The 13,457-nt window shown below is 45.0% G+C and overlaps 1 protein-coding gene across 2 annotated transcripts in view; it reads left to right on the forward strand.

Moving 5' to 3' along the window:
• Window positions 1-449: 449 nt before the first annotated feature.
• TMEM273 (transmembrane protein 273) overlaps window positions 450-13,457 on the forward strand; it is a 51,695-nt gene continuing 38,687 nt past the window's right edge. For both annotated transcript variants that reach the window (XM_083145374.1, XM_083145375.1), the window contains exon 1: window positions 450-577. In XM_083145374.1, the coding sequence (XP_083001500.1) occupies window positions 526-577 (52 nt within the window). In that variant the 5' untranslated portion in view covers window positions 450-525. The remainder of the gene's footprint in view (window positions 578-13,457) is intronic.

The following is a 13,457-nucleotide window of genomic DNA, read 5'->3' on the forward strand; positions in this document are numbered from 1 at the left end:
TTAGTGAGAGAGGCTGCTAAAGATAGCAGGGGTAAGTAAGTGAGAGGTAAAAAAAATGAGAGATAAAGTAGTGAGAGGTGAAGTAGTGAGAGGTAAAGGTGAGAAATGAATTACATTGAAATAAAACACACAATAGGGATGAAAGTGAAAATGAAAATAAGTGTTAATTTGTGTTGCTCCTGAGGCCAAACAGCCACACCAGTCCAGGGGGGCCCACAACCCAGAAATGCACCCCCCCATCTGATTCTAATAGTGAAAAATGAGTACACAGTTAAAATTATTTGGGATATGGACGCTTGCCAGACTGTCTTAGTTTTAGAGAAAGCAAGTGCAGTGTTTATTAAGCACTGATAAAGGACATAATGAATAAAACTAGAATTATAGGCTTTATCAACAAATATCATTGAAAAGGAAGTTGCGAGTAACACAAGGAAGAGTCTCTGTTTCACAAGCAAAAGAGTTTAGGTGGTGTCATAGATTTTCTAACCACTCTGTGTCATCAATACTGATGCAAACATCATTATCATGGGCCAGCATGACTCCTGGAAACCACTGGCCTTAACTGTGATGTTTCTGAGTAAGTAAATACAGTATGTTGTGCATTAATAATATATACTTTCTCTGTAATGATTTGGTAGTTTCGGTAGATCTGTGGTACACAAATAATGTTAAATAATGTCACTTCACTGGGTTTGTTTATTTCTGCCTGAACTGCAGTGTCATCAGTGTCAACATTACACAGTGACCTGCTGATACTTGTCAGTAAGTTAATAAGTAAGTTTAATTTATAACGCGCACTTCTCCAACAGGACTCAAGGTGCTTTACAGACATTATAACAATGCACATAATACAGAGGATGTTGGTAGTACAGTAACAGACAATTCACAGACAAAATAAACCCTTGAGCACACAGTAAGCATAATGCAGGATTGGTGCAGCATTTTGGATAATAACTTCCATGGGTTGTATTCTCCACCCTGACAAGGCACCAGGTGCGGCAGCCATTTTAGGTGCTCTGCGTAGGATTACCCTGGGTGGAATATATTATCCCTAAAAGAAATTACCCAAAATGAGGGATTTCAGTGTATACTCAGTTCCATGTATTTTTCATCCCATCCACAAGTGCACCAGATGAGGCAGCCATGGTGGGCGCACTACAAAGGTTACACGGTACTTGTTTCCTACCACGGCGCCTATGATATTCAGTCGTATGGCATCGTATACATTGTATAACATCGCATGCCATATGCCCGCATGCGATGCGATTTTAAAATTGTATAAGCACCCTAATGGGTTTTTCCAATGTTAAATGGTCCCCCTATATGATTTTTAATGGTATAAGCACCCTAATGGGTTCTTACAATGTTAAATGCACCCCCACGCCACCCCCACTATCAATGCCAATCAAAAGCGTGGCGAGCGCAGCGAGCGGCGGCGGTACGCGTTCTTCGACCTTTTCATACCCCCACTATCCACGTCGGCGTGGAGTTGATTTTATATAGTGTGGCGAGCGCAGCGAGCCATCGAGCCTGAAGCGTGGCAAGCGCATTAGTATTACTTTACATGTATTCCGCGTCCCCTTACAGGGCTTGCTACGCTCGCCACACTATATAAAATCAACTCCACGTGGATGGTGGGGGTATGAAAAGGTCGGAGGACGGGTACCGCCGCCTCTCGCGGGCTTGCTGCGCTCGCTACGCTTCGGGTTAGCGTTGATAGTGGGGGTGCTTTTAACATTGTAAACACCCATTACGGTGCTTATACCATTAATAATCTTATAGGGGGCACATTTAACATTAAAAGCACCCATTAGGGTGCTTATACAATTTTTTAATTGCATTGCATTGTATGGCATTGTATGCCATATACAATGGGAAACGATTTTAAAATTGTATAACATTGGGTGCCATCGCGTCACATCACTTACCATTGTATGGCTTATGGTATACGATGCGATGGGCGCCGTGCTAGGAAACAAGTATGTTGGAAAGCAAATACTTGTGTAGTAGTATGATAAACCATGCTTAGAAACATCCCCGTGACCCACATCCTGCCCACAGAGAAACCACTACACTGGCAGGGTGATATTTCTACTGTTATTTCATCTAAAATCATATATGGTAAAGAGGATAAGGTACTGCGCTCTGTCTTGATATGACAACAATGTGAAAGAATATGTTAGAAATAAGGGAGTGTGAGGTCGGTGTTATGAAAACAAGATGTTTTTATTAAACTATAGCAGTTACAACAAAATAAAAAAAAAGTCTGGAATCAATAATTGGTATCAGTGTCAGTGTAGAGCCCCTGAGGATGGGGGATGAGTGTATCAACGGACCCCTTTTTTTACCATAAACCGTTTGTGTGGTTTATGTCTCTGCACTACTGAAATATTTGATTGCTGTAGCTGGTGTGCATTCAATTATGTGCACCATTGTGTGATGAACTAGTCTCCTATTGGCGGTGTGGGGTTTGGGGGTAGGCAAGGAGCGGCGTCCCGCAACCTGTACCGTTGTGATGTGCAGCCGCCCGTGGCACTGATGGGTCTGCCAGTCCGTTTTTCCTGTTGATGTCTCCGGTGTTGTTGGCAGGAAGCGTCTTAAGGCCCCCATACATCGAGGCGATTTGGTCCGATTTCGGCCGATTGCGACTAATCGGCCTGTTAAATCGGACCAAATCGCCTCTCCCTGACATGCAGTCGGGTCCGATGCGCGGTCCCGTGCGCATCGGACCCGACTAGGTGGTCGGACTGGCTGGCCGTCCGACCACCCGTTCTGGGGCGGGCGGGAAGCAGGGACGCATGCGATCCATCACAACGGATCGCATGTGTCCCTGCCGCCGGGAAGGTTCCGGCGGCTAGCACTCTGTCGGGTGTCCGTACACTGCTGCGAGACGTCGCAGGCAGTGTATGGGCACCATAAGACAGGCGTGTGAATCGAGTCTGTGTGGTGCAGCTGCAGCGTCCGCCTGTCAGCGTGCTCCCGGCTCCACGGTCACTGTGCTAGCAGTACTGCTTCTGGGTAGCGGGTCTCGCGAGACCTCGGCTGATCCCGGAGCAACGTGTCTGTAGTGTCCGTGCACTCAACTCAGTGTTGAGGAGACTGTGCCGCTTTGAAGAGATGTTGGGGATATTGGGTCTTTGTTGCGGAGATGCTTGTGTCAGATTGTTCAATGTCTACTGTTGATGTCCGTTCCAACGCGTTTCGGCCCTCTGTGGGCCTTTTTCAAGGAAGTGTCCTTGACCCGATAGAGCTGATGCTAAAAATGCTTCTGCTGCTGATTGTGCCTTAGAAAGGGGCTCGATCCCTCCCCGCGAAAAGTCGCAAATCGCGGTAATTCAAGGAGGCGGCCAGGCAGATTGCAGAGGGTGAGGGAGAATCCGGGAGGATTGCCCACCTTTCCGGGGGCCGGGAGGGGGACCTGATTTTCGGAATCCTCCCGGCCAATCCGGGAGGGTAGACAACCCTGAGTATTACACACAGTACACACAGCATACCCAGCCCTCTTCCTAGCATTACACCCACTACACGCAGCATCATAGGGCCTGATTCAGACTTTTTCGTTAGACTTTGTGTATTCCCAGTCTTGAAAACAGGTTAACGCTGCCCACACACCCTTCTTGGCGCCCAAATCCCCTCACATGGGGCCACACGGGAGGAAAATCATTCCATGGTCGCTGACCGTTGATAGATTTTTCTCCCCTTCAGTAATAAGTCAGTCCTGACTATTATTATGGCCACTATACGCCGAATTTGGGCATCGCCATACCTGCGTTCTCAGGGGAACGCCTAACATTTTGGGGACTCCCATAAAACGCTGGGCATTCTTATGCTCCAGTCCCCTGCCCGCCCCCTTCCCTCCCCTGACAGTGCGAACACCTCGGCGAGAGTGATACTGGCCAAAGGTGTTCACACAGGGGGTCTGTACATGTGCATATTCGTGCATGGGCAGATCCCCACCACTGAAAACATTGCCCTACCTAACAGGTCTGAATCAGCCCCAAATTGCATTATACACACTCACATTACATTATCCACAACCCCCTCATATTACATTATACACAGCTCACCCCATATTACATTATACACAGCCCCCCATATTACATTATACACAGCCCCCCATATTACATTATACACAGCCCCCCATATTACATTATACACACCCCCCCATATAACATTATACACAGCCCCCCATATTACATTATACACAACCCCCTCATATTACATTATACACAGCCCCCATATTACATTATACACAGCCCCCCATATTACATTATACATAGCCCCACATATAACATTATACACAGTCCCCCATATTACATTATACACAGCCCCCCATATAACATTATACACAGTCCCCTCATATTACATTATACACAGCCCCTCATATTACATTACACACAGCTCACCCCCTATTACATTATACACAGCCCCCATATTACATTATACACAGCCCCCCCATATTATATTATACACAACCCCCATATAACATTATACACAGCCCCCCATATTACATTATACACAACCCCCTCATATTACATTATACACAACCCCCTCATATTATATCATACACAGATCACCCCATATAACATTATACACAACCCCCTTATATTACATTATACACAGCTCACCCCATATTACATTATACACAGCCCCTCCTCTCATATTACATTATACACAGTCCCCCATATAATATTATACACAGATCACCCCATATAATATTATACACAGCTTACCCCATATTACATTATACACAGCCCCCCCAATATTACATTATACACAGCCCCCCATATTACATTATACACAGTCCCCCATATTACATTACACATAACCCACTCATATTACATTATACACAGCCCCCCATATTACATTATACACAGCCCCCCATATTAAATTATACACTACCCCCTCATATTACATTATACACAGCCCCCCATATTACATTATACACAGTCCCCCATATTACATTATACACAACCCCCTCATATTACATTATGCACAGCCCCCCATATTACATTATAAACAGCCCCCCCCCACACACAGCCCCCCTACATTATGCACAGCTCCCTCATATTACGTTATACACAACCCCCCATACTATAGTACATTATATACATTCACCCATACCTCCCAACAGTCCCGATTTCAGCGGGACAGTCCCGATTTCAGGGCCTGTCCCTCTGTCCCTCCTGCGGCCGGCAGTGTGGGGGGGCTGTTGGGAGTCCCCCTGTCAGTTGCTAGTGCCCCCATAGTGTCAAAATGGGGGCGTGGCCTCGCGGGAGAGCCATGCGTATAGGCCACGCCCCGAAATTACGTCCCGCCTCCGGATCATCAAAAGTTGGGAGGTATGATTCACCTCATATTACAATATAAACAGTCTCCCTACAGTGGCGCACGCAGGGGGGTTTCTGAGTACCCAGAAACCCCCTAAGAAGTCTAAGGGCACTAGGCTGAAAGCTGAGGGTCCCCTCTTTCCATGGGTACAAGAATTTTAAAAATCGGCCCTTGGGAACCGGAGATATCTGACTTCAAAGCAGTTGTCCCCATCCAAGCCTGTTAATTGCTATTCCCAGTCAGATATTGCAGGTTCTGTCTGACTTAGTTTTTCTGAGGATATATTCCAAAAGCTGGGACTCTCCCCCTTTGATGGACACTAGTAGCTTGTCTCTACTGTTCCCAGAACCAGAGTTATCAGCCTTCTAGCAGCTGGTTACTGCTCCAGCTCCACACACCTGGTATGTAGTTTTATATTGTCGTTGGCAGATTGCTCTGCCTCCTGAACTCTGATCCCCAAGTTCCCAATACCATTTGGTAGGTGGGATTCTCTAGTTTTTAATTCCATTAAAATCTAAGAAATCTATTTCTGGGAACTGGAGATATCTGCAGTCAGGGCTATTTTTCTGCAGGCTCCAGCAGGAACTGAGGACCTTATTCTAGTTCACTCTTTCTGACAAAATATTTCTTAGATGGACAAAACCATGTGCACTGCAGGTGAGGCAGGTGTTACTTGTGCAGAGATAATTAGATTTGGGTGGGGTTTTACACCTGCCTCACCTGCAGTGCACATGTTTTTGTCCATCTAAGAAATATTTTGTCAGAAAGAGTGAACTAGAATAAGGGCCTCAGTTCCTGCTGGAGCCTGCAGAAAAGTAGCCCTGTTTGCAGTCAAGCAAGCTGTCCTCTCACCAGAAAATTATGAATAAAAAGCCCACTCCACTATACACCCCTCCTTTGCGTATTAAAAATCCTCTACCATCTTGGAAGTTATGTATCAGGGCCCCTTCATTCAGCCCAATGCCCCCTTCTCCCACCATCTGTGCAGTAAAGGGGTAATTAGTGGAAATTACTGATCCACCTCTTGCACCTCTGTGTGAACACCTTCAGCCAGTATCACTCTCTTACTTGCACCTCTTGTAATCTGTCTGTCTCCCCTTCCTACTAGATTGTAAGCTCCTCCGAGCAGGGCCCTCTTCCCTCCTGTTGTCAAAGCCCACTTCTCTTCACATTTCACTCACAGCTCTCCTATACTCAAACACTCAGTGACCATCTTCATCTGCATACTCATCTCCATCATTCGCCTCAAGCCTCTAGTTGTATGTTGATTGAGTCCTCACTACTTATATTTAAGCTCTTTATTTGTTCTCTTATTTTGGTTATTTATTCAATGTTATGCCAAGTTTTGTCTCCCTGTACTGTTCCTCTGTACGGCGCTGCGAAACACTTGTGGCGCCTTATAAATAAAATTATAATAATAATAATAATCCAGGCCCTACATGCTGAGCGGTTGATATAATACCCCCTACCACCCGCGGTACATCAAAGCTTCCCTCACCCCTACCGCTGGAGGATCGGTAGGGGCCCCAATACATTGCTATGCCCAGGGGTCTACACCAGGGTTGCCGACCCTCCCGGAATTTCCGTGAGTCTCCCGAAAATCGGGTCCCCCTCCCGGCCCCCTGGAAGGGTGGGCAACCCTCCCGGATTCAGGGGGGACCCCCGCTGACCCCCGGATCGCGGCATTAAAATGCCGCAATCTTAGGGTCTCAGAGGAGGGGGCGGAGCTAAAATGACACAATCGCATCATTTTAGCCCCGCCCCCTCCACGGAGATCCCTGAATTTGCTGGTTTACCAGCATGGGGCGGGGCTTAGTGATGTCACGCTTAAGCCCCGCCCCCTGTGCGGCTACTGAACCTCTCCTCTCCGGGAATAAGAAAGTCGGCAACCCTGGTCTACACTGCTGTTGACGCCCCTGTATGTATATATATATATGTACAGACATTCCTCTATATACAGACATTCCTCACTTAACGACCAGGTTCCGTTCCTACGACCCGGTCCTTAAGTGAATTGGTTGTTAAACGAGCATATATAAAACCCCTTAAGATTTCTGAGACGCTGGTCGTTAAACAGGCAGGGCAGGTCGTAACTGCGAGAGGGGAGGCAGGCAGGTCGTAAATCAGAGCAGACGGGGTCGTAAGTCCGAGGAGTCACAGCACGGACGCTAAACGAAGGCCCAGGTCGTAAGTCCGGGTGGTCGGTAAACAGGTAGTTCGTTAAGTGAGGAATGTCTGTACATACATACATATGTGTGTGTGTGTGTATATATATATATATATATATATATATATATATATATATATATAAAATTACATTTGGTCTATCTATAATACTTTAACTGACCCCGGCATATACTGGGTGACCTACGTGTCCATCTCCGTGCTTTTCTCCGCCCCTCTGGAACCCCCTTCTGAAAATATGGTGTTTGCCCCTGCCCTATATTACATTATAAAAAGCCCCACCCCCCATTGCACAATGTGCACACAGTTTCTCCCCCATATATTACAGCCCCCACAGCACTCATTTGGCTGCATTGCTTCTTCCAGGGGAGTGCAGGAACCCTGTGTGTGGTGTCTGCTGTCAGTAAGGGGGGGGGGGGGGGGCAGCATTGTGCAGCCGGTGACAGGAGCAGGGAGAGCAGCAGGGCTGATACATGGAGTGTGGTGGGCGGAGCCAACCCCAGAAGCCCTGCTGCCTCTCCTCCTGCAGTGCTCCTGCTGACTTCCCCAGCAGGACACCGATATCCCCGCGGTGGCCACCGGCAGTGATGTTACGGCCCTCACCAGTTCTGGGCGCGTACATGCGCATTCAGGAATTTATGGAGGGACCCCAAAAAAACGGGAGGTGCCCGTATGTTTGCGGGAGGGAAGGCATGTCTGACTTAAGCGTGGAAACCAATGTCTGGTCATGCAGGTTGCAAAAGTTAGGTGTAAGGTAATTGTTTTCCTTCTAGAACACACCCCTTATAACTAGCCCTTACAGACACACAGATATTCTAGGGTTAATTTGTTGGAAGCCAATTAGCCTACCAGTATATTTTTGGATTGAGGGAGGAAACCAGAGTACTCCGAGAAAACCCACGCAAGTTCGGGAAAATCCGCACAGTTAGGACCATGGTGGGAATGGAACCATGACCTCAGTGCTGTGAGGCAGTAATGCTAACCATTACACCATCCGTACGGGCAACAAAGAAGGACATTGTGCGCCGAAGGCACGCCAAAAATTTGCACCATAATTCCCATTACACTAATAACCCCCATTGTGTGTCCATGGAATGGAAAGTTGGACACAATCATGATTATAAGACAGGTCTTTCTGATGTATGGCCACCTTAAGACTCTGTAGACATCTGGGACATCTTTCTTCTGTGCAAACTTTGCTGGTTAAAACCATTAAGATGCACCCAGGTATGTGCAATGGGGTAATTTAACTATGTTACCCATGAAACAGGTACGTTTCAATACTTTCATGTAAATAAAACTACAGCGATGCACTTGAACCATCCATCATTATCATTACTACTTGCACAATATAAGTTATCCACCAGTTATTAACTAAAAGTAACTGTACCAAAAGCTAACAAAGGCACACTGAAATAAAACAGAACCCATCTACAATACATGTTTACAATTAGGAATTACTTTTCCATGGCCCTGATTCTAATTTGATCAGTCCCCCGAGATTCTGAGGAAGCCGCTGACCTTTTGCAAGGAGAGGCGGGGAAACGCGTCAATCATTTCTGAATACCGGCTGTCCATACACCCTGCTGCCCGGGTTTCTAACACTCCAGAAGAGGCTGCACAATAGGAGGCACCAGCGGCCGGGAGGGAACCTTAGGACGCTGACCACAGGGAAGGAAGCCCCCTTCTAAACGTGGAGCTCCACACACAAGTATTTTTAATAAATTTTTTCCTTTTGTTCATGGTGCATGATTTCATAAGAACTAAATCCAAAAAATGATTGCCATCTGACAATTACTGGGAATTTTGTTGTTACTACTTGGATCAAATATGGAAAATTAACACCTTAAACTGAGAGAGTTCATTAAAGGGACATTTTACTCATTGTTGTGTCCTAAAAGACTGCAAACTTACCCAAGATGTGAAATTATGCCATGCTTTGCACTTTAATTGCTTAATTATTATTTATAGCTGTCAGAGAGCTTGTTATTATCTGTTGTGGTTTTAAATGTAATTTAACACCGGCCGGTACATATGAATTTATTGCTTAAATGTTTATACAATTGTTATTTTAATAAATTTCATATTTTATATAATTAATATATAATTTGATTATTTTAGTAAATTAGTTACTTTCAGAAGCGCTGCTTCTTCCCCCTTTTTTTTTTTCTTTGGTTACTTCTAAATTTAGGGGCTGAGTACCCCTAAAATAGCAGCTGCATATTTGAAATCAACTGTGAATCTGCGCTTGGTCCAATTTTTTGTCTTTTTATCTACAATACACGCTTTAGGAACTACTTTACCATGGCCCTGATTCTAATTTGATCAGTCCCCCGCATGTTTGCACAGGGGACCGATGTTGAAGCACTGCGCATATGCAGGGCTTCTGTTCTGTATGGGTGCCTTCGCTGACCAGTTGGCATGGAGCTCGCACAGGGGATGGGGGAGGAGGGCTAGTAAATTGGTGGTGGCGGCGCTGGTTGCAAGGGGATACAGTGGCGGGGGTAGTTTTTTCTGCAGGACGGCACTTGGTAAACTACAATCTTCGCAGCTTAACGAGTCAACCAGAATGAGGGCCCATGTGCTCTGACCCAATATCAAATATATCTCGGATACTTAAAGTAACATGGTTCAGCTGATATCTGGTGCACATTGGGCCCGATTCAGACTTGCTTGATTTGCTGCGATTATAGTCCATACTTGCTCTTCTCTTGTAAACAGGGGAAAATTCATTAAATGGTGAGTGATTCCAGCTGCCAATGCATCACAGCAGTGCACATGGAATTTCAATTGTGTGGGGCGGAATTTACCTGCTCTCTTTACTCTGAAAACTCACAGCCCAGTGAGCAGGTCTGAATCGGGCCCATTGTTGGGGTGAGATTTCTCCTTTTCATAGCTTGTACAGATTATATTGCGTAAATGGCACTAGCTAACTACAACCACTCTGTTACAGAATTCCATCTTCCATACCCAACTTTTTAAATTGAAGAATAGCGCCCAAAAAGGGGGCGTGGTATATGCAAATTAGTGTGCGGCTTATGAAAATTAGGCCGTGCCCCTGTTTTCGGCCACTGAATAGACGCTGTCAGATTGGGAGAGGACTTCCAACTGTCCCCCCCGCAGCGGGACACTGCCGGCCACGGGAGGGACGTGGGAACGTCCCCATAAACCATGACATTCCCGCGTTTAGCGGGACAGTTGGGAGGTATCTTCTCCTGCAATAGCTGATGTCTAAACTCTTTTCAAAGAAATATATGTAGAATATCAGCTGTTACATTGTGTTACACTTATAATGTCACTAGCAAAAATGTATCCTTTGTAATTGAGGTTGGGAAAATTTGTAACTGCTGCAAATACGAGATCCAATAGGACAATTGTTCAAAAACTGTGGTCCGTGGTTCCTGCCCCAGTTTGTAAGTATAGAGGTTGTTGCTATTCTAGCATGTTACAAGATAGATGATACAGTAGAGTATTTTTCTATGCATACTTTAAGATTGTTTACATTGTCTTTGTTCCACTACAAGGAAACTTTATAACAAAAATGTCTCTGAAATTAGCTGGAGCTGAGGACAGTTGGGGACAGAGTGGTGATAAATGGCATACATTCCAGCTGGGGTAAGGTCCAAAGTGGAGTCCTGCAAGGTTCATTATTGGGAACCACCTTGGTTAATATATTCATTAATGATAGGAAGTGACATAGTGAGTAAAATTGCAAGATATAACACAGAATTGAATAAAGAAATTAACTCAGGAGAGGATGTGGATACACTACAAAGTGACTTAATTAAACTGGAAAGGTGGAAATGCAGTTTAATGTTGATAAATGTAAAGTAATTCATTATGGGAACAAAAATGAACAAGCTACGTATAGGCTAAATGGAGTTATTATAGGGAATACTGCTGTAGAGAAGGACTTGGGGATCATCATAGATGAAAAATTGGGTAATAGTGCACACTGCTCAAGTGCAGCAGCAAAAGCAAACCGGACACTGGCATGCATTAAAAGCATACTTACCTACTTTTGAAAACTAGTTTCAGGGAGATTATAGTTGGTAGTAGAATTTTGCACAGCGCCCCATTGAGGGGGCGTGTCATGCTCCTCCCAAAGGGCGTGTCTAGTTTCATATATGGAGAGATTGTGAAAAGAGATTGTGATCGTGGCACCTAGAAGCGTGGGTGTGTACTGCTATATCTGAGAGGAATCTTTTAAAATTACTTAGATCCAAATGTAGATGAGCCCCAAAGCAGTTAGTAAGAGATACTATACTTGCTAAAGTGCTGGGAAATGGTGCTGATGACTCAATGTAAATGTATCTGTCTCTCATTTCTTTTTTCCCCAAAAATGTAACAGTGTAATGTGGGCTAGGTGAAATGAGGGAGATTGCTAGACTAATGAGTGAGAGAGGGAGATTGGTGTTATTTCAGGGAGTCTCCTGCAGAATGCAGGAGGGTAGGCAACTATGATTAAAAGGGGTATAGATTCAAGGGATACCAATGTGATAGTGCCTCTTTACAAGGTATTGATGAGAACACACTTGGAATATCGTGTTCAGTTCTGGGCACCACACCTTATAAAGGACATAAATGAATTGGAACAGGTACAGAGAAGGGCAACTAAGCTAGTAAAAGGTATCGAAACACTAGAATACAGAGATAGGTTAACTAGGCTGAATATGTTTTCACTGGAGAAATGGAGGTTGAGAAATGGAGGATTGGGAATCATATGGAACTGGGACATGATTTGTTCACTAACAGGCCTATACTTAGGACATATGGGCATGTACTGAGGCTTGAGGAAAATAAATTCTATACGGAATTAAAAAGAGGATTCTCCACCATTAGAGCAATTTAATTCTGGAACTCATTGCCAGTGGGGGTGGTTACAACAACTACTGTTAATTAATTTAAATCGAAACTGGATACATTTTTGACTACTAAGGAAATTCTATAGATATGATTTACTCAAGATTAGATAAAACGATTACTCAAGATTAATCATTTTATTTTGGGGTTATTTATTATATGTAATATATATTATACCAAACAGCTCTGGTATGTATGCTCAATGATCTTCTAAATGCAAGGGATAGAGGAGACTGTTCAATCCTAATCCTTCTGGACCTCTCTGCAGCATTTGACACCATTGACCATGGGATTCTAATTGAGAGCCTGAAGAATTTCTGTGGCCTGGGTGGCACAGTCCTTAGCTGGTTCAAATCATTTCTCGCTGGCAGGTCACAGAGAGTTGCATCGGGAGTATACTCTTCACCACCAGTGCCGTTGTCCTGTGGTGTCCCACAGGGTTCTATGCTATCTCCCATGCTTTTTGCAGTATACATGCTTCCACTTGGTGACATAATCAGACACCATGGCCTGGTCTACCACTGCTATGCAGATGATACCCAACTGTACCTGTCCTTTACTCCAGGCACCGATAACACAATAACAACCTTAAATGGCTGCCTAGCTGAGCTCCAGGAGTGGATGAGTGCCAGTTGGCTGAGACTGAACCCAGATAAAACAGAAGTCCTGATGATAAATCACAGGACAAGACGGCAGCATAGCCAACTGACAGGTCTTAAACTGGGGGGCACAGCACTAAAAAACTCTGATCATGTGCGGAATCTTGGTGTTTTCCTGGATAATGGCCTGACACTTAAACATCAGGTGTCAACCACAATCAAATCCTCATTCTTTCATCTGAGAAACATAGCCAGAATCAAGCATTTAATTCCCTCAGAAGACCTGCCTAAAGTCATACATGCATTTATATCATCACGACTAGACTACTGCAATTCTCTCTACCTGGGTCTTCCAGCAAAAGAATTGCACCGCTTGCAGCTGGTACAAAATGCAGCCGCCAGACTATTAACTAACCAGCCCAGCTCCAGCCACATAACTCCCATTCTCTGCACCCTTCACTGGCTACCTGTAAAATGGCG

Source organism: Crinia signifera, chromosome 6, assembly GCF_055691185.1.
Source record: "Crinia signifera chromosome 6, ASM5569118v1, whole genome shotgun sequence".
Taxonomy (NCBI): Eukaryota; Metazoa; Chordata; class Amphibia; order Anura; family Myobatrachidae; genus Crinia; species Crinia signifera.